This window comes from Gavialis gangeticus, unplaced genomic scaffold (assembly GCF_001723915.1).
Source record: "Gavialis gangeticus isolate Ggan-Ray unplaced genomic scaffold, GavGan_comp1, whole genome shotgun sequence".
Taxonomy (NCBI): domain Eukaryota; kingdom Metazoa; phylum Chordata; order Crocodylia; family Gavialidae; genus Gavialis; species Gavialis gangeticus.
Genome location: NW_017728993.1, coordinates 10,022,981 through 10,045,486, shown reverse-complemented (window position 1 = coordinate 10,045,486; position 22,506 = coordinate 10,022,981). Strand labels below are relative to the sequence as shown.

General features: G+C 40.8%; 1 protein-coding gene across 6 annotated transcripts in view; it reads left to right on the top strand.

The window, feature by feature from the left end:
• Positions 1 to 22,506, top strand: part of NFIA (nuclear factor I A) — a 359,137-nt gene that overhangs the window by 9,442 nt on the left and 327,189 nt on the right. For all 6 annotated transcript variants that reach the window (XM_019501201.1, XM_019501205.1, XM_019501204.1 and 3 more), the window contains exon 2: positions 4,950 to 5,481. In XM_019501201.1, the coding sequence (XP_019356746.1) occupies positions 4,950 to 5,481 (532 nt within the window). The remainder of the gene's footprint in view (positions 1 to 4,949; positions 5,482 to 22,506) is intronic.

Here is a 22,506-nt window from a genome sequence, read left to right as displayed (position 1 = left end):
TGGATATTATTTTATTTTTTTGGCAGGGGGGGTGCAAGTCCTGCTCACAAAGTTGCTCGATCCCGTCCCCGGGCTGCGGAGTTGTCCTGGCTGCAGCCGCCCCCTCCCCCGCCGCGCGGCCGCCCTCCCCGCTCACTTCGCAGGACTTCGGGCAACTTTTCCTGCTCACCTCTTCCCCCTCCCTCTCAGCGCCCCTCAGGCACAACGCTGCCCTTCTGCGGCTCCTGAGCTCCTTGTTTTGTCATATTTATTTTCACTATTGGAAGGCCTGAAGCTGGAGGGAAGGGAGAGTGTCCCCCCCCTCCCCATACAGCCTGGGACTGTGATACCTTCCAGCCTGAGTGCAAAGCAAGTGGCCCCTTCCCTCTCTTCTGCACACAAGTTATAGCACAGCCTTCCAGTTGCACACCTTCCCTTCGCAGGAGATAATGGTTTAAGGAGGAAATACTTCCTGGTGGCCTCAAACCCCAGCCTGATTTCCTCCTGCATGCAGGATTGGGAGGCTATCATCCCTTTTAGTTTGCTCATTAGTATTTTTGAAGAGGAGCTCTTGAAGACAGTTTCCCACAAGAGAGCTAGCCCCCCATCCTGGGGACGGGGCGCTTTTCCAAGTATGCTTGGGAGCTGCAAAAAAAAGTTTCATTTTTCTTTCTTCCCTCCAGAAATCGATGGACTCATTGCGAGGGAAGTGGTGGGAGGGAGGAACTTCACAGTGCTGAGCTCCCCCTTGCTTTTAGGCAGAAGGCAGGTCGACGTGTTGACACGAACGTGTCACTTGCGCAGAAACACGGGGTGCAGCCCTTGTGCCCTTTTTGACCAGAGTTTACGCCACTGATACAGCCCAGATAAATCCCTACTTTCTGTCATTTTGCCTACTGGAGAAATGATAGTAATTTAACTTCTGAAAGAACAGCCAAATACTCATTTCCTTTTCAAACTGCACTTGTCTAATCCTGTTTTTAGTAGGCCCAATGGTACATTAAGGAGATTCAGAATCAAGCTCTGCATTTTTCCCTTTCCTTTTTTTAATATTAAATATAGTGTCATTTTGTTGTCAAAATCTTATATTCCTTGTTTAACATTTGGGAAAGTAGTTTAGGGATTCAGAGGCCTCTTTGCAAACTGTATGCCGAGAATGATCCATGAGGCGGTTTTACCATTTTATATAGAAAACGTAGGCTAAATTTTAATAAAGGCTTAAGTGGTCTTTTGATTTTCATTTCAGAATTCACATGAGCTTTTATTGCTACAAGTTTTGGGGTAGGGTTTTTTCTTTCCTTTTTTATATTTTAGTATTGGCTCAGTTTTAAGGGGAAAACCTTAGGAGGAGGATTTGGAAAAATACAAACAAACAGACAAAACCGTGGTTAGGAAGCACAGTCATCCCAGTAATGCAACTGGAATGGCATGACTGTGTCTGCTAGAGAGGTTTGAACCCTCTCTCAGAGATATACACACTATTTAATTCACATCTGTTCTGTAGATCTGGAAAATAGTTTGGGCCAACCTGAGTATCTAATTTGTAAAAAAAATACTTGAAAAAAACATGAAATGCAGAAATATTAATATTATGAGGGTTTATAACTTTGACTTATTTTCAAATAGATCAGTGTAAATAGATCATAGAAAAAGATTACTATAACATGCTACCTTTTCTTGTCCCTCTCTTCTGGATATTAAGCCCCCTTTGTTTTTTGTGAGCATGTAATTTAAATATATAAATATAATTTCAAGGCCCAAACTTTTGATGCAGGGTGCATGTCGGAAGTACCATAACTGCAAACAGTGAAAGAGCATTATATTAAAACTTAGTTTTTATTTTTTTCCTTCTAAAAAATGTATAGAACACCCTTAGGGTACTATTTATTTTTCAAGTATTCTTTAATTCTTAAAGGGGATAATGTTTTTAACCCAAACTTTTGAACTATTTTATAAACATTGAGAAAAGGCAAAAATCATACTGTTTTCTAACAGTTATTTTCAATCTGAATTTTTTGCTCTAAGCAAGTGAGTGGATCTGCACACCTTTACATGCACTTTCATGGACATATTTCCAGAACTTTTGGGGGGAGCTTAATAACATTTTAATAAACAACTGTAAAAAAAAAAAAAAGAAAAAATGGCAAAATTGGTTTTCCAAATGGTTGTGTGGCTTTATTTCCATTCATACTTTGCTGATTCCTTCTCATTGAGATTTCGGTGGTTGGATTTTGCAGGGGAATATTTTATGAAGACAGTTTAAAAGTTAGTTTGGCAGTCTTCTGTTCTTGAGTCATTAACCTTTTTGCTTAGTACACCATTTTGAAAACCACATTAAAATGCAACATGTATAGATACACGTGAATGCAAGGCATATATCTGTCTCGTGGCGTAGCAATCTTTAAATTTAATACAGATTAAGAACCACTGAAGATGATTACCTGATCTTTAGGCCATATAATGGTTCTGCGGCCTTTCAAAGTTTTTTTCTCCCTCTTTCAGGTTCACATTGTAGCTCAGCTCTAATGCAGACTCCAGGAGCTGTATTTTGGATAGTATCCAGCGTAGGGCCAAAAAAGTCGTGAGCATATGAGATCAGTCAATATGAAGTCCTGTTGAAAGCAGAAAGTTAAATATTTCAGGATATACCAAGATGTGTTTAGAATTTATTAATGCTTCAAACGATCTCCTGTTTCATTGCAGGTCTTTTTAGCAAATTGATTGTGTACCTTAGCAGATAAACTTTGACTTGACAAAAGGCCTTTTCCCATTCTTCTCTTTTTGAGTGTATGTATTGGGGGAAAGAACTGCAAAGATCAGAAGTGTGTTTTTATTATTTTTAATAGCTTGTGGCAACCTGCAGCTCTTTATCTTTTTTTTTTCTATTAAAGCAATTTTTCATGTTTGAGAGCCCAGCTCCACGTGTTGTGATTGCTGCCTCCTCTCACTTTTTGAATCCACCGACTAAAAGCTTTTTTACTTTCTTGACATTTGAAACTGATCTTCTCAAGTAGAGAAAAAAACCCCAAAATGTTAATCGCCAAATTATTTGAATTTATTTTATGTCTTACGTTTTAATAGTCATTCACATTTGTAAGTACTCTTGCATTCTGTTAACGTTGTTGTGTCATTTTTGGTCATTTCTAATAGTCCCCCTTTAAAAAAATATGCTGTAATGATTACATAGTACATACACGTTAAGAGACGCACAGAATATGTGTGATTAACCCCTATGGAAACTTGATACACAGCCTTGAATTGTGACAGGATTTTGTTACTAGATGTTTCCATCATTGATTTTCATTTTTAATATATTTTTTTGAGCAGGAAGGTGTTTTCTGGGGAAAAAAGGCACTGGAGCCACACAAGGGACATATTTTAATAACATGATTTTTAAGGCTATGAAACTATTTCGGTAGGTGGTACACTGTGCATGCTAATACAACAGAGGAAAGTCAGTTTAATTGAAAAAAAAATTGTCACCTGGCAAGAACAGTGCAGAGTTAAAGTTTCCTGTCTGTGCTCTATATAGTTTTAAATTTTTTTCCCGTAGGGCCCGATCCCATGAATGGGAGTAACTCACTTGTGGGAGTTCCTCTTGGCCTAAAGAGTGAACTTAGTTCCTCGCATATATTACAGAATCAGGCCCTTAAGTTGTACATGCGTTTCTATAGGTAAAGTCATGTGCAATAATGCTGTCACTTAGAGAAGAATAACCAGCACAATTATAGTGAATTATAACGTGTGATTTATGTAGAAACATAACGTTTGACTAATGTAATTTTTGCGTACATTTAATAGTTTAAAAAAACCAAGTATATGGGCCTTTCTTGCAGTATACTTGTTGGAGTTGAAAGGAACTAGTCAATACCGATTGTTTTTGTCCCAAGTAAAGAGAACAAACTTAAAATCATGTTACTGAAGGCAGGCGGTATGGTTGGGAACAAAAAGTATAGCAGTGGTAGTCTTTTAAAATATATTATTCAGACTATAACAAAAGATGCTAGCAATGACATCCAGTCATTTCTTTTTGGAATATGGTGGTGACGCTAAGATTTTCTGCTTTCAGATTTTGCACATAAGTTTCCCTCTTCTTTTATTTTTTTATACTAGGGAATCAGAATTTGTCTTGTGTCCATGTCACAATATCAGATTTATTATTTTTGGTCGGCTAAGTATAAACCGAACTGTTTTTTTAAACTCTGTAAGGTTAGAGTTTTCTAAGCTTTTAATACAATTTACTTTTAGGCATGCTGGAGAAATTTGCAAATGAGCTGAATTATTTGCTGTTTCTGGGGGTCCCGTAAGCAAAAAAAACCAACCCCTTTTATCTGTAAAATCAGTTATATTGGAATGTCATTATTCTGCCGGTCGCTGTTTCCAAATACATCTTAAGGAAAGTTTTTTTGTAGTTCAGACTTCCCCATACAAACATTGACTGGCATCCAAATGTTTAGAATTTGCCAAATTGGCGGGCATGTGCTGGCTACCCCACAAGCAATGGGGTCAGGGAGAGAGCAAAGTAAGATATGTATTCTTTGAGCACGGATTAAGGCCATTACAGATTTATATACTTTTCAGCTCTTGGTCTACTTTCAAATTTTTTAAGTGATTTGAAATTTTAGGACTGAGCCTAAACTTTCTTTACACTTAAGTGTATGTGAAATGTTCTCTATCCTTTGCAATGGTGCTATCACAGCCTGTGGTTGATTTACATAGAAACCCTACGTGTGTGCGTGTGCATATGTGTAATGAAAGGAAGAAGTATTTATATATGTGTGTGTATATGAATATGCAAGTGCTTGTGTTTCCTGCCCTATCATATATATGCTTGTCATGCCTTAATTCTTACTTTATGTGCACATACATTTTTCATGTGTTAAAGTAGTGTTTGAAGGAGATATTTTGAATTCTTTGCTGGTTGTGGTTGTGTTTTCATGATACCAATAATTTTGTTATCATTCCTCTAGGATGAATTTCATCCCTTCATTGAAGCACTTCTGCCTCACGTCCGAGCATTTGCGTACACGTGGTTCAACCTGCAAGCCCGAAAACGAAAATACTTCAAAAAACATGAAAAACGCATGTCTAAAGAGGAAGAGAGAGCAGTGAAGGACGAATTGCTAAGTGAAAAACCTGAGGTCAAACAAAAATGGGCATCCAGACTTCTGGCAAAGCTACGGAAAGATATCAGGCCTGAGTTCCGAGAGGATTTTGTTCTCACAGTCACAGGAAAAAAGCCTCCGTGTTGCGTTCTTTCCAATCCAGACCAGAAGGGCAAGATGAGAAGAATTGACTGCCTACGCCAGGCAGATAAGGTCTGGAGATTGGACCTTGTTATGGTGATTTTATTTAAAGGTATTCCGCTCGAAAGTACTGATGGCGAGCGCCTTGTAAAGTCCCCACAGTGCTCTAATCCAGGGCTGTGCGTACAGCCCCATCATATAGGAGTTTCTGTTAAGGAACTCGATTTATATTTGGCATACTTTGTGCACGCAGCAGGTAAGTGCATTTATACAAAGTTGTCCAACTTTTCTGTAAGCTCCGCTCCTCTGCTGTACCATCTGAGCGTGTGTCATGACCTGGCAAAGGCTGTTTGAGTCAGTGTTTGAATTTTGAGAAAATGTATGCCATGTAAATGTGGCTGGTAGCATGGGTTTAACTCCATCTCCAAGCCTAACCAGTGAGGAAGACAATACTGATATACTGTGGTTGCCAATGCAAAAAGTAGCAACAAATGAGATTGCATTTTCTGTTGACTTTAAAGAGCAGTAAGTGTAAAGATATGTTGGTTTTCTGCAGCGCTGTCAAAAGTGTTTCCATTAATATTAGTGTAGGAAATGTGAAAGGCCTTTGCTTCTTAAACTATCTAGAGGCTTAGTTATAATGTATCTTGTTTTATTACAGGCCAGGGAAAGCACAGAGATGGGCCTTTTTTTAAAAAAAAATACAAACGCCCTTTGTATATGTGTTATGTCATTGAACAAATAAATTCAGGGAAACAGGAGTGTCCAAGTGCTGATCGTGAAAAGGGCCGGTGCTAAGAGGCGCTGAGTGCCCTCGATTCCTATCGACACGTATGGGGGAACCTGTGCCACGTCTTACAGATTTGGGCCCAAAGTGTAAAAGAAACAAGTCACGCAAATCTGGCTGGTGCAAAGTATGGTTTAAAAAAAACCCCATCTGTGTAATCAACTGGTTAAAATAAGATCAGCGTTAAAAGAAATAACCAGAGTGTCATAAAGAAATGACGTGGCATCTGACCAGTCCTGAGAATTGATTTTTGATTTGATAATGTTACATTCAGGAGGGCAGAAAGGCATGTTATGAAATTTGGTACTTTTGTGACTCCAGTGCAAAACCTGCCTCGCTTGTGAATATGAATATATTCAGCAGCAGGATAAAATGATATTCTGTTGCATTTATTTTCCAATCATCTTGTTGTAGATAAGTTGTTGTTCATGAAATGTTAGGCCCGGGTATTTGTAACTTGTTGACCTTCTGTATTGACACACCTACCGATCTCACTGGATTTCTTTCTGAGCAGTTACTTAAGCCATGGGGTCAGAGAGCGTTGAAAAAGGAGTGAAGCAAAGAGAAGATGGTGGAATCTTATCAATAGAAACTAAATAGAGATACATTTCCTATTATTAAAATAAGAAAAACAAGAGACTATATCTAGTTTCTAATATTCTCTAGGAATTTATAAAGATTGCTGACTATCCAAAGGATTCATTCAATAAAGCCATTCAAACTTAGGATGTGCAATGCCATTTCAGTAAGTTTTACAGGTATATTCTGAGATTGGAAAGTATCTTTGGGCATCTTTGTGGTATTTTACACAGATAAGCTGTGGAATTTATTTTGCAATTAGATGTGGCTGCATATTTATGGTCCAGGAAGTGTAGGCAAATATTGTGGAAAGAGGGATTTATTTACTAGGTGATTTATTATGTCGTATAATAAAATAAGAAGTACTGATTTGTGGCTTAATGGAGAGAGCATTGGACTGGGTTGCAGGAGGTATGTTCTTGTTCCTGGCTTTTTCAGTGTCTTACGAAGTGAGAGTACCTCAGTTTCCTCATCTGTAAAATGGAGACAATTACAGTGACTTTCTTTATAAAGCAGTTGAGATCTACTTGAAAAATGCTGTGTAGGAACTAGGCATTATTATTAATTAGACTTACATTCAGCACTAATGTTTAGTCAGTATTGTGTTCCATAAAGTAAAAGCCAGCTTCCAAAAAGCACAAAGCTTGTCAGCAGAAGCCAGTGATCTTGTTTCAGCCTGTGTGCAGGATCATAGAAACACAGGGCTGGAAGGGACTTCAAGAGGTTTATTAGTCCATTGCCCTGGTTATGCAGAATGTGCCTGAGAGACAGAGAGAAGCAAACAGCTAAACTACATGTATAAGTAATAGAAAGAGGTGTAAAGTGATTTAATTTTTCCATTATGAGTCACACATCCCATATTTAAAAGTTGAGTATTTTTATTAGTGGTATGTCATCTTGTCAATATGACTGACAACTAGCGACCGTAGGAAAGTAGGGCTGAAAGTGACTTCTTGAAGACATCTAGTCCAGACCCTGTGAGCTCTTGTTTTTTAATCTGTTCATCAGAAACAGAAAACAATTGTGCTAATTGTTCTTTGGACTAAACCTTTGCCATAGAAACTTGAACGCTAGACTTGAAAATCTTTCTTGAGCTACATGTACAGGTCCTTTTAAACGGGAAACCTCTTTAACTGTACAATCTTTGTCGCTGATTGTACCTGCTGCCATACATGGTTGTGGCAGTAATGCGTGCTACCAGATTTATTAACAAACAGATTAATCAAGTGCAACGCAATGATATTTATGTAGTAAAGTATGATCATTATTTTTATCCTTCCAATAGGCATGATGAAAGCATCATAGATAAAGCTACCTTTTAAAAATTTTTAAACTCTGGTGTATCCCACAATTCTTTTTACACTGGAACACCAGCCAAGCTGACAGTCATTGGTTCCCACAGACCCGCAGTCATGGCAGCTTGTGCTGTGTGTGCAACAGGAGAATTACAGAAGAAAATATTAAGGGTCCTTTTGTCTCAAAATATTTCAGACGGTTTCAGAGTCTTACAGACCTGTTATTTATGATGAGGAAGCTGCCAATACAAATATTAGGTAGGTTGGTCAACTTACATATAGCTGATTTGACAAGCATCTGCTATAGTACAGAAGATTTGTAAACACTAAACAATGTTTTTACCTCCTTAAAAGTTTTGAGAAGTTGCCAGTATTGGCAGGAGGCACAGACTCTGAAACGTGCTTTAAGATATGTGCCAAAACCATTGTGGCCTTTTCACCCATAGTGCTTGCTGCTTCTTCATCTTCTTTTTTTTTTCTTTTTGGATTCTGTTCCAATATGCCTTATTTTCGATGACTTCAACAGTGAGATGTTCCTTTCCTTCTAAACATGTACGATAATTATTGCTTTGAATCCAGGCTTTTTTTCCAGTCGGACACTGTCATCTGTAAGAGAACACATGTGCACAGATTTAAATAACACTTCTTACAGAGCCACAGAAATGAATTATTTTCTTTAAGAACTGTATAAAACAAGAAAACTAAAATATGCAAATACACAGACTACATGCCATTTTTGTGAGAAAATAACGAACAACGCTGTTTCAGGAATTAGAGAGCGACCAAACAATGTAGTAACATTTACAGCTTCAGTCCTAATTTGCCGTTTTAAATCTGTTTAAGCAAAAGCAGACAGCATTCTCCTATCCTTCACTTGGGTTTGCTTTTTAGTTTTCACTTCTTCTGCACATGTATCAAATGACAACTTGGAAACCATTGTGGCAAACCGTTCTCTTTGTGGGAGTATAACAGTAAAGCTAATTTATGGCCAGTCCCAAACCAGATGATCTGTATCAGAATCTACAATATACCAGGCACGTGGCGAGGTCACAATTTAAGTTGTTAAGGTCATAACCTAAGCCACCAGGCAGTTGACCTTTTAGATAAAGTTAACCTTTGTTCATTAGTAGGCACTCAACCGAGAACTTTCTTGAGTTTTATACTGCTTTGGAGTTACTTCTGCTAATGTGATCAGATTGTAGAAAAGATTCTCCATTGAGGTAATTAAATTTTGTGAGAGGTCACAGTTTTTAAAGACTTTCTTAGTGGACAAAGCTAGATTACAGGCCAGAAAGGGATAATACGATGCTTGAATTTTTTTTCCTGATAGATGTCATTAACCGTTCTAGGCAATAATTAAAGCTAGTGAGATGTTTGAGGGACAAAATTGCCTAATCCTTCAGGGCATTTAAAATTTCTAAGTTTAAATAAAGTCTGGAGTTAGTATTTTGTTCAAATAAGACCGTTTTACTGGTTTTGATCCTATTCAGAACTGAAGCCAAAGTCGAAATGGGAAGTCTGACATATTTTTGCGACTGTGAAAATTTACTTAGCATTGAAATATGTTCTGTGGATAATTGACTATGTAATAGTAGGTACATGTGACCTTGAACTTAAAGTAGACACATTTTGTGCTGTAATTAGTGTATTTTAAATATTTATACTTAGATCATAACAAAGGCATATCGATTGAAATTATGTAAATACCGGTCAGAATTAAAATAGTCTCATATAGTCAAAATATCAGTGTGAGTGTCTTTTAGTTTCAAGTCAGAAAGCACATAACACTTGCACTGTAATCTTTTAGTACAATTGTTATTGATTGTTGCTGCATTAATCCTGTTAATAGCTTCAGTCAATTCAGTGTGTAGCAGTGATGTGAAGGGTGTTCTAACAATACTGTACATCACGAAAAGAGCTGTTGCAGCATCTTGAAACTCCTGATACCTGCTTTACAAAAGTATAATGTTTTCCTGTATAAGGTATTGCTGATTACCACATTACATACACCGTATTGTTTGCTTAATTACATTGTAACGCAGGCTCATTTTTAATTATTTAGATTACATTCTTGTTTTGTTCTGATGCAGCATTTCTGTTATTTCCTTTAAGTCCAAAGTGCCAGGTTTTGACGCATTTTGGTTTTATTTTGGTTACGGTATTGCCATTCCATCGTACAGTAATCCAGATAGCCAGGATATGCAGATTGGCCAGATGGTCACGTTAACAGATTGAGAACTCACTTCCCACTGCTAAAGAGCAGGTGTAAGATCAGTAGGGTTTTTTTGCTCCCAAGATTCATCCCAAATGCTCGTTAGCTGCGTGTATAATGGCATTAAAAAAGGGCCACATTTCAGAGCAGCATCTCTGCCATGTAGTTAATATGTAACATATATGCAGCTTGTGCACATATCTGGAGATTTCTAAAGCATTTATGTCATACCCTCACTATGAAACTTTTGAAAATCTGCTTCTAATATATGGCTGTCATTGTCCAGCCTTATATCAAAGGAATCTTAAACGCTTTATTCATGAAGCAGGATGTTAATAATACATGTGCAGTACTCTAAAAATGCAGATTACGTTCACTCTTTAAAAAAAATAGCCTTGCAGGAAGTGTTTTCTACACCGCATATATACCGGGTTACATGTGGAGATCCAGAAGATCGTGGATATTGCAATATTTGTTTGTTATGACTCTCTGCCACCCATATTTACGGGTTAAAGATTATGTCAGATGTAGTCATTACAAAGTCATTCTGTTATCAAAGAGTACCAGATCTTGTGTCATGTCCAACCCATAAAAGGGTCTCATTAAAAAAGGACCGAAAACTTAAATACTTGCAACCGGGTTTCCTAGCTGAATATGGAGTTAAAAAACCAAAGTTTTTGGCTACCCTTGATTTATACCCATGCATTTACCATGCACGCACGCTCTGGTCACACACCCATCTACACACCCTGCATGGTGCAGAGAGATATATATCTCTATCACGAAATTCTGCTTGGGAAGTGGGACCAGACTGCTCTTTGCAGTAGTAACCGTAGTTGACAGAAGCAGGATTTAGGTTGGGACAACTGCTTCCCCTGCACTGTTGTAATTGAGAAGACAGGCATCTGTGTTAATTCTAACCCTAACTATAGTGGAACTTGTGACTCTGCTATATCATGAACCCCTGGCAGAAGTTCAATCATGTGGTTTAGCTTTCTCTGTTCTCCAACAACAACAACACGTAATCACTGGCTAAATATGCTTTTAGTATGTTCAGAATGTTTTCCAGGTGATTTCTTTTCCCATAATATTACATACGTGTCTTAAACCACAAGCAGACGTGGTCTGGAGTAGGACAGTAGACCCTGTGGGTCCAAATCAAAGAGGAGTCTTTAAATGGAGGTCAGCACAGACGGAGCTGTGAGGTTTGCCTATCGGTAAGAAAATTACCCAACACTGCTGGCTTGTCTACAGTTGCTGCACTTCTATATTTCCCTTCTTTTCCACCCAATGATGAATAGCATTAATTTAAATCTATTTAAGGCGAGTGTGGGAGAAACCACAATCTTTGTTGTGGTCACTGCTGTACACAGCAGGGCTGAATGTTTCACTTGGTTGAGGCCTCAACGCTGATTCTCGAGGACCCAGAACATCGTGTCAGCTTTTCAAGCCCTGCAAAGCAGCAGTGGAAATTCTAATTGTTCACAAATGCCAATATTTATGATGATGCTTCTTTATTGCTTCTTTTGATTTAAATGTGAAGGAGGGGACAGCCATCCTCAGCTTCTTGTGTCCTTACAATTATTTAAAAGAACAATCCTCACAAGAATAACCTCCCAGCAGCATAATAAAACCCACACACAACCAAATTAAATTAACATAACCAGCCAGTAATTCAAAGCAGCAAAATAAAGCCAACCTCACCACTTCCCACACCCTCAACCCTTCCCCAGAGCACTAGCAAATAGATGTTCTTTGCAGCATGCCCCAAAGTTCAATAGCTAGGGGCCATTTCGAGCTGGAGGCTGTGAAAAATTCAAGGCTGAAGGATTCCTTATGGAGGAATACTTGCTGGCATCTTCTGTATACTGAGCACTGCTGCCTCTAGTAGCCCTGTCGGCTGCAGTTGTGGATGTATCTCCCAATATGAAGTAATTATATTAGGTTGGAGGGATGCGATTGTGCGGATTGTAGTGCAAGGCCACTTGTTTTATCGCTCTCATAGCGGTTGACTCTGAAGCTTCGCTTACGATAGACAGAGCTTTAGGGAGGTGGGGGGGGTCTTTGTAAAATAGGAAGTATATTTTTTTAACCAAAGTAACCCTTTTCTATTGCATGATACTCTTTGTTCATTCATTTCACTTGTTTAATTACTATTACTTAATATTTGTCTTACAGTAGCATCCAGTGTTACTGCCTCGTGTAAAGCGTTATACCAACAGAGAGGTTGATGCAGTTCAACTGCAAAGGTTTTGCAGTATGAGGCTGTAATTTTCTTGGCACGGACTCTCCAGGCCCGTTTTTAACATAAGCCAGATTTTTCCAACCTATGGTGCCAATTCATATTGTGGCATCTTACTAAATTAACTGATTTTCAAAGTGGCAGAATACCCACAGCTACTATTGGTTTCAATGGGAATTCTGTCTAATTTTGATTTGTTCCTTGTACTTGGGGCAATATTTGTACCTGGTGTAACTGCATTATATTAAATGGAGCTAGCAAGGGTGACCGGCTGCTTGAGCTCAAGTCTGGTCATAGATGTAGCCAGCGGAAGTCATGCTTACATGTTAAATAGTAGGGTTTGACCATCTTAAGGCAAATTAACATTTTTGGGCTGAGTTGATAGCTATCTTCAATAAAATATGCATCTGTTTTGTGCATACCAAAACCCAAAGGTTCAATAAACTGCTGAGTTGTGATTTTCACGAGTGAATGTGGGACTTCGCCTGTGAAAACTGGATGCCCTTTCAGATTGTGCATGTTCCAGGCGAAGGCTACCTGAAGATTTGTGCCTTTAAGGTCTACCTTTGGAAACCTCTTTGAAGTGGTAAAGTTAGACAGAAGTAAATGATTTGTGTGGCCATTCAAGAAAAACGTTGCTGCTATGTGCTATCTTACGCCTCTGATCTACACCTACATAGAGGCTCAGACGCATTTGCTGTGCTTTAAAGACTTGTGCTGCAATTTTACTGAAATATGAATTATATTGCAGAGTAAAATACCTGTTGTACAAAATCCTTGCAGTCCCATTTTGCCAACCAGGCCACTGGGATACAGTACAGGACACCCTCACTACCTTTCTGAAAGGAACCAATGTGCGGCTCAGTGGCAATCTTTTCCCCACACCGTCTAATGTAACTGTCCCAGCGACACCCTCTGGGGCTAGAGAAGCTTGTTATAGACCACTGGCATTCTTGTTTAATTGCAGCAGGCTCTCATATAACTTGCGGTATGGACTTTTACCAAGACTCTACTGAAAATAAGCTCCTGAGAGCACCTTGGGCATGCAGCTTAGTCCTGATGACAGAACCGAACAAAGGGAAAGACCCCCCAGGCTGCATCAGGAAAGGTGACTGGGTGGATCAGTCTACCAAAAGAGAAAATTCCTCCCTGATCGCATGCGTGGTGGACAGTAGACCCTGATACAATTCTGTAGAGACCCAAAACAAACACAAAGGCAAATCCGTGTTGAACTATAGCAGCACCCTGCCTTTGACTCATGTAGGGCAGTTAGGACGGAACAAGAGACTGGAGCCATCATCCCGATCCAGGTAATGAGCCTAGGCAGCACAGCCGCTTTTGAGAGGGACAGTAGGTCACTTTCATGGGGGCTCCTTTATCACAAGGTGACATAGGATGAATAGAAGTGAGATGGGTGAAATCTGTGCTGTTTTCAAAGTTTTTCGTAGTTTGAGTGAAAAAGGTCAGAACCTATACTTGCGTTCAGTTTTTCACATAACAGGTTCAAAAAGCATCATGCAACTACATGCTTTTGGAGCAGAAAGTTATTAGCATATCTGGTAAGGATGATGTACTGTAGGTCTGCAGTCCTTTAAAATATAAATCATGGTCATTTAATTATGTTTTGAGAGGGCAGATTTGAGGATATACTGCAAAATGCATTACCTATTATAGCACCACGATAATCTTATTAACCTTGCTTTCTACTTTTTAATTTTATTGTGCACCCTGTCTAACTCTTACGATATCAAAAATAATTACTCGGAGAATACATGATGTCAGAGGTCTGATATGACATTTATCTTCACAAGTGAGGAGACTGATAACTTGTGAGTTACATAACTGCATGTGAGGGACCAGATAGTGCTTCACAAGGGAAGGAAAGTGAAGATAAATGTCAACAGATAATACATACGGTAATATACATGTATTTGCATATTTGTGTTATATTCGAAAGTCAGCCTTGCAATACTATCATGGAAATTTATCAGCCTTGCCACAAAATCCACTCATCTGCCACTGCTGATAGTAATAAAATAAAGAAACTGAAAATTTTACCTGCATATAAAGTATAACTTGCTTTGGGTGAACAACATTTTTAGGCTTGTTCGAGCTCTAATCCTCCAGTGGACCCACTCTTATGAACCTTTGCTCCTCATGACGGTTCAAGTAAACTCTGGGCATGTCCAACAAGCACTGCCGATTTGCAGCATGGGGAGTTTTTTTGGCCCTGGGAGATCCTGGGATCAAAAAAACACGTGCCTAAAAAAAAAGTGGGGCAGCACATGTGGTGGCAGCGTGTGCCGCCCAAAACCAGAGCCTGGCCAGCTAGAGCCATGTTTCAGCTGCCAGCCAGGCTCCCTGCTTCAGGATTTCCAGTGCTGCCGCTCCCAGAGGCCCCAGGACTCCAGGTAAGGCTGCTGGGGTGCACAGAGTTGTTGGCCCTAGCCTCCCCTACCCACCCAGGGCAATGTGCCGTGTGCCAGAGTGTGCATGGCACTCCCCAGGGACAAGTAGCAGTGGCACATGTACCACTGCTGTTTGCCCCCAGGGAAACGCACATTCCCACTCCCGGGGACGCACCCTTTGGGAGCATCCCCACATGCAGGAGCATGCATTGCAGTGGCAAAAATTTGTGCCACTACTTTTTGCCGCAGCACATGCCCCTGCATGTGCGCTTTGGTGTGGGGTGGATTGCCCAGCTTCAGGCAAACTGCCCTTTCCGCACTCCTCCCAGCTCCCAGTGGGCTGGAGGAGCCAGGGCGCAACCAAAGGAGTGGAGAAGCTGTGGCTGGTAGAGAGCATCTCCCTGGAGAACGAAGCCTCTGTGTCTGCGGGTGCACGCTTTTTTCTCGACCGTTTTTTTTTTTTTTCTACCAGGATTTGTTTGGTTTTTTTGCTACCAGGATTTTCTGGTAGCAAAATTTGCCCCACACTGCAAATTTGCAGTGCGGGTCATGTTTTAACATTCTGGGCATGCGGTTTGTGATTCTGCAAAGAGGTTCATGGCGCCACAAACCGTACACGCCTGCACATCTGAACGCGGCCTTTCTGTCTGTCTATCTACAATAGCGTCTAGTATATATTGGCTATTTTCTCCCTTATTTTGTAATCCCAAGGTGGTGGGTGGAGGGAAACAAATGCCATAATAATATCCCTTTTCAGAAGAATATAGTTTAATTTTGTGTGTGCGTGCAGCAGCTGCCATTGGCAAGCTGTCGTCTTTGTTGCCATGGGTTTTTTTGCATGTGTGCCAGAATATGATTGGATGTTTCAGCATGTTTGTGTTATTGGGTGAGATGTCTCTGTAGCCAGTCACAAAATTATCAATTGGTGGATTCTGAAAGTAGTATAATTCAACTAGGTGAGTTGATTATGATGAAACAGCAGTGATGGGGTTATTTGGTGGTTGATGATAACTTTGGTGGTGCCCTCAGTTTTTGGATGACAAGGAAATGTTTTTACGTATAAGAAAACAACTCCTAAAAACATCTTTTGCTTGAACCATGCAGAGATAGAATAAAATGAAATGGCGAGTCTGTAATTTGACAGAAGACAGCTCTATTATTTTTCTGATCTCATTTAGGGTGGCTCTTGCAGATAGACTTGTGTGGGACTCAGGCCTGCGGTTCGTTCTTACTCAGAAGTGTGTCTGAAGACATCGGGAGCCGCACACATGAGCAGGCCATGGAGTCCATGGCTCTAAAGCATTAAAATAATAGAGACATGAGGATTCAAAGGGCCCTGAGCTTCACTTAGGACAGAAATGTATACATGGAAAACAAGTAGCTCTTGTAGCTGGGCATACTGTCAGTGAATCTTAGGATAGCCACTGTATGCCAGCAGGTTTTATGTAAGATGAGAGAAGCATCTTGACCCTGCTACAGCTGTTACTATAGTGGCCATAGTGATGTAGCCAGGACTATTACTCCTGCTCTTTGGATCCATCCATCCATCCGTCTTATTTATAAGAAGCCTGTCACTTTGATAGCTAAGCTAGGACTATTACGCGATGATAATTCTTTGCGGCCTGCATGTCTTCTTCAGTCACACTATTGTCCTCCTGTGTTATAGTCATTGACCTGGAACATCCATTGGGATTGCACTGGGAAGTGTACGCCTTGCACACCATACTAGGTGCAGGAATGTGTTTGCCAATTTGTGAGGAGTGTCTCCTGTGGAGGCATGGCTGGAAAGCCCTCAGCATATAGATGTCCTAAAGAAAACTCTGGCCCGAGGCCATTGATATACTCCGCTAGTGGGGAATGGAAGGCTTGCCGGAGCAGCACAGATACTGTGAACAGTACAGGGTAGGTTGCAGGAAGAAAGTCCAGGACAATCCTTACGAAGAAATTAAATGCAGATTGAAACATTGAGAGAGCTTTATGTGCATAGTCAATTTTAGCCTTTTTAATTGGTCTTTGAATATGTTGCCAGTACTGAGAGGCCAAGGCTTTGTAATGGCCCTTGAATATTTCTGCATTTAAGGCCGACATACGCATTGAAAAATACATTGTAAAACATAAAAGGAAAACAGGGTGAACCTCTGCAGAGGCATGAAAGGGAAAGTCTAATCTTGCCATGTGATTGTCGAGGCAAACATTTTAAACAAGTTATTGGACAAAAACTTGATGTTGAGTATGGTTCACCCTGAATTCACTACCGTTTTCGCTAGAGCAGCATGCAAGAGCATTAGAGTTCAGAATGGGAGAATTGTGGTGAAATCCCTGAATGCTGCTAGACATTTGGGTGAAATTTAAATTTCATTCCAGTGGATGTTTTAGAAGAGGTAGATTTTTCTATCTTTAAACAAAGTAATTTCAAGTACATTGTAAGAACAGACGCTTTGAGCAGAACACTGTTCAGGAGTATAGCTGTTGTTGTCATCCCTGCTGGGGACAGAGAGTCTCTGCAAAGTTTAATTGTGCAGAGATGAGGACCTTTCCTGATGTGACAAGGACTCCGTTGAAATATTAGATGGACCTGCTTATATGTTTTATCTTGCTAGAGAGTAAATCCCTGCATAATTTTGTTTTAAAACTTTATGAGTATACATGGGTCAGTTTTAACATTGGCTGGATACTCAGGATGTTAGATCCCTAGTTCTTGTACAACAGGGAACACTGTTCTTGTCAGTGGATCTGTTCCCATCTGAAACATCCTGGAGCTGGTAACAGTTTATATTTGCAAACTTAACTGACGTCTGAAAAGCAGGATAGAGAGGAAAGAACACAGGGGAGGTAGGTAGGAGGTGGTATTTTGATTTTCTTGTTCAAGGTGTCTTTGTTCCTTGTAAAGGACAGCTGATTTCAACTCACACGTTAGTTGTTGTGACAAAAGTATTTATTGGTGTTTAGAATCTGCATTTTTATATATGTATAAATGTGGGTGGGTAGCTGCTGTTGTGAAGATATTTACCCCCAGTCATACTGTTTCCTCGAATTTTATGGGCTTTGTAGAAGATATGTACAGATGTAGTAAACAGTAAAGTTATTTATTCTGCAGAAAAGTTTCAGGTAGAAATCTGAGGATTTGTTTACAGAGTGGAGTACATATATGACTGCCTGTCTTGCATGCCCACCAGCCCAGCCTCTGGCTTCTCTACTATTCATTCCAGCCAGGAAGAGCACACACCAACTGCAGAGACTTCATCAGCCCGACAAAGGGTTTTTAAACCCAAAAGCCTGCTAAAAATATTTTTCCAGCTATTTCAGTTGGTCTAATAAAAGATATCAGATTCACCCAAAGAACCTTGTCTGCCTGTGTCCGTAGACCAACGCGGTCACAACCTACACCCCTGTATATTGCATATATGATTTCTGATACTAGCCTTTTCTCTCAAAATCTAGGTTTTTTTGCCTCTGAAGAAATAGTTTGGTAGATTGGAGATCTCTGTCCGTAGAGCAAGTATAGCAAGGACAGGAATGGTAAAAACTCTCCCGCATGGTGCCACCCATGTGCCCAAACTCAGAGCTAGATAAACTGTTCCCCACATCTGTTTAAATCCCTGGCCTTTCTGTTGATGGTTTGCATCAATAAGACTGTCCTTTGTGGTGGTTTAGCCCAGTGGAAAGTAGACTGAGGCTTGTTTCACATTTTTCTTTTCACACTTGTGTCACTAATGTCAGTGAGGTGCCACTGGGGCATACGGTTCTCTCTGCACGGGACTCCTGGCATGGTTTGGCCATGGGAAAGAATAGTTTTCCGGTGATCACTTGCATGTGTGTCTAAGATGAAAGAGGACGCATGGACAACCCTTCCTTAAGTGCTGGCAAGTCCCGTGGGCAGGAGTAAAACGTACAAACCTACAAGACAAGCAACAGTTCAGAATTCTCTTTTTTGAATTACCCTATAACTCTCAGGGCCAGCAGCTTAAGTTTTTCATCAGATAGGTGACTGAAAAACTCAATTCTGCTGTATTTCATAGTTTCATAGTCTCATAGTTTGTAGGGTTGGAAGGGACCTGAGCAGTGTCTGGTCACAGATCCTAAGGAATACATAATACTTCTCTGCTCCTTTATCTTCCACATTACTTAACTTGCTTTTAATCTCTTTAAAATCAAAGCATTGTGTCCAGTTGCAGTCATGCTCGGTGTACTTCCCTTAATAGCCTGAACCTTGGCTTTCATCTCACTTATCAGAAGGTGCGTGGCTGATTCTTCCTGCACAATCCTCAATAGCTATTTCATAACAGACTCTTCCACAGCATAGATGTTGCAGCAGCTGGATTCCTCTGGCTCTGCGGAAGAGTCCACGATTCCTCTCTTTCCCAAAGTTTTTCTGTTTTGGGCTTAACCATCCCTATGTTTTTCTTAACTGGAAGATAAACACCCTGTATTTTATGGATAGGGCCATTTTGGTGATCCGAACATTTTGAATCACCAAGAACCTGTGGAATCAGTAGTTAGACTCTTAATAGAGTCAGTTTAACCATTCACCCATTTTAATTACTTGGGTCGATCTCCAGGAAGTTTACTGTGTTAAGTATTTTTCCAGTCCCTGGCCACGTATGCCTCATTGCAATTTAGTGATGACAACGAAAAGAGAGAGGGAGAATGTATCATGGTTCTTGACAGACTTCAAAAATACCATAGCACCTTCTACAAATGCAGCCATTTGTCCAAGTGGTCTGGGCCCAGGTTCTTTTGTTGCTCAAATGCTATACAGGGCTCTGTGCACCAGTAGTTATCCTCCTTCCCCAGTGCTGGCTGCATTTCAGTGCTATGGCGTACATACAGTTTGTGCAATAAATGCAAGGCCATGTATCCATGTAATGCATTTAGTGGTAGGAGTTAGTGCAGTTTAGCTATTAAAGCAATGGATTGGAGGAAGTAAAGACTAATGGATGGCTGATATCCACCTGAAGTACTGTGTCTAATTTTGGGCTTGACCCTTCAAGAAGGACACAAACCTTTTGGAGGGAGTCCAGTGCAGGGCAACAAAAATGATCAGGGGCCTGGGAAACTTAACTTATGAAGAAATGCTGAAAGAACTAGGGCTATTTAGCCTAGAGAAGGGAAGACTGAGAGGGGATTAGATAACAGTCTTCAAATACCTGAAGGATGATTGTAGCAGGACGGAGCTGGGCTTTTCTGTATGGCTGTAGGGGAGAGGACTAGGAGGCGCAACAGCCTCAAGATGCACAAGGGAAGTTTAGGTGGGAGATTAGGAGGGACTTCCCGACTATGAAGGTGGGCAGGCCCTGGAACGGGCCTGAGAGAAGCTGCAGTATCTCCATGCCTGGAAATATTGAAGAGCTTTGGCTGGAAACATCTAGTCAGGGGTGATCCTGCCTTAAGCAGGGGGCTGGACTAGATGACTTCGTGAGGCCCCTTCCAGCTCCACTTTCCTATGATCCTATGATAGCTTGACCTTTCTGTGTCTCCATTTGCTCCTCTGTAGCACGGGGACAATAATGTCTTCTGACATCGTATTTGCGCGTGAAGATCCTCAGGAAGAAGGCACTATAAGAGTGTAAAATAATGTATTATCATTAATAATAGTCATTTCTGGAAGGGGTGAGGAGGCAATAAGCAATTCTTTCACTTTGGACTGCATTTTAGCAACCCATCTCTTACTTTTCAACTTCGAAAGGAACGGTTTTCTTCATACCGATCCTACGTGAGGCTACACTTGAGAGCCTATGCCATTTTAAGTCAGATCAACGAACGTTAAGTCATTTAACATTTTAATTGCCTTCTTTTACTGAAGGCTGTTCACTGTGATGACCTGTTTGTTTGGATTATATCTTTTTCGTATTTAAAAAAAGAAAACAAAGGAAGTACAGTGCTATGCACAGAACAATTATTAAAAACAGTTGGGAAGCATATAAAAGGTACTGTTTGTGTGAGAAACGGGACAGCTGTGATGGTCTATTGGGAAAGTGTGTACAGATGGTGGTAGGGAGGAGAATGACGACTGCATGGCTGATAAATGAAATACAAAAAACATTAAATTGGCGATCTTTTTAAATAGTATATTTTTGGTTAGCGTTTTTTGGTGCATCATTAGAGCTCTTTGTCTGCCTCTTATTTAGCCAGGAAGTGCAACTGTCTTTGCATATTTGTAGGTCTGATTTTGTTTACAAATATGGAAACTGTTTAATAAATTATATGTCATGGAATTATTAAAGAAGATAATTAAGCACACAATTTTCACTACATTCAGAATGGCATGAGATTGTCATAAAGACTTTGCAGTACTCCGAATGAAATGGGGTCTGAATTAGTCACAGTAACTTGTGGGATTTCATGAAACCTAAAACAGATTTCTTTGTTTTGCAAGAAGTGGAAATGACAGAGTAACTGGATTCAGCTAGTGGGGTGTCAACATTTCAAAAGCTCCACTGAGGAAAGACAAAACATTTTACATTATTGCTTATTTTAAAAACGCCTCATTACTCTGTACCTTGTAGGAAATCTAGTAACTGGCATCCAGCCTGAGCATTCAGGGAGATCTCCAGGGAAAGTCTCCTCTGGAAGCGCTTGGTGGAGGCTACTCCTGCCCACTAGGCCTACGACACCTCCTCCATGTGTGCGGGGAGGGAAGGAAGAACTGGAGGAACTACTCCCCGATTCTCTTGCTTCACCCACAAACGTCTGTATATGCAAACCTTGGAGCCTATGCGGGTCTGGACTGTACCTCAGAGAAAGTGCAAATCCCCCTTTCTTCTTCCACAATAATTCACCAGGAGCATTGTCGGGAGCCTCGTCACCAGTGGCTGGGGGAGGCTGGGGCAGGATTTGTCCATGCAAACACAATGCTATAAAACAGTGAAAGTCGCTCGAGTCCTGGAAGCCTGGGCTCGGGGGTAGTTTTTAAGCTAAAAGACAGAAGGTTTTCCCGAGCACCTCATCTAGCGTCTAACTGAAATCATTGCAGATTTCATCCCGAGTAGAGCCAAAGAGGTGATCCTCCCCCTCTATGCGACACTGGTCAGGCCACAGCTGGAGTATTGTGTCCAGTTCTGTGCGCCCCAGTTCAAGAGGGATGTGGACAATATGGAGAGGGTCCAGAGGAGGGCCACCCGCATGATCCAGGGACAACAGGGCAGACTCTACAGTGAGAGACTGCGGGACCTGAACCTATTCAGCCTCCACAAGAGAAGGCTAAGGGGGGACCTGGTGACTGTCTATAGACTCACTAGGGGGGACCAGAGGGGTTTGGGGGAGACGCTGTTTCCCCTAGCGCCCGCTGGCATAACAAGGAGAAATGGGCACAAGCTGTTGGAGAGGAGGTATAGATTGAACATCCGCAAAAACTACTTCACCGTTAGGGCGGCTAGGAGCTGGAACCAACTTCCAAGGGAAGTGGTGCTGGCCCCTACCCTGGGGGTCTTTAAGAAGAGGCTGGATGCCCACCTAGCTGGACTCGTTTGAGTCCCATTTCTCTTTTTGGGGTTTTTGTTGTTCTCCCGCCCTGGCGGGGGGTCGGGCTAGAAGATCTACTAGGTCCCTTCCGACCCTTAATCTATGAATCTATGAATCTATGAATCCCCCCCTTGCAGATTGCAGATTCATTTCCCTTGTTCATCCATTACTTGGTGTTTCTTCTGCTCACTGTTTCTAGATATCCTCAATAGATGAAAGCACTTTCCTTAATAATAAATAGGCTACAGTAATGCTGTGCTTTTCCACAAACAAACATATTGTCCAGCCATCACCTTA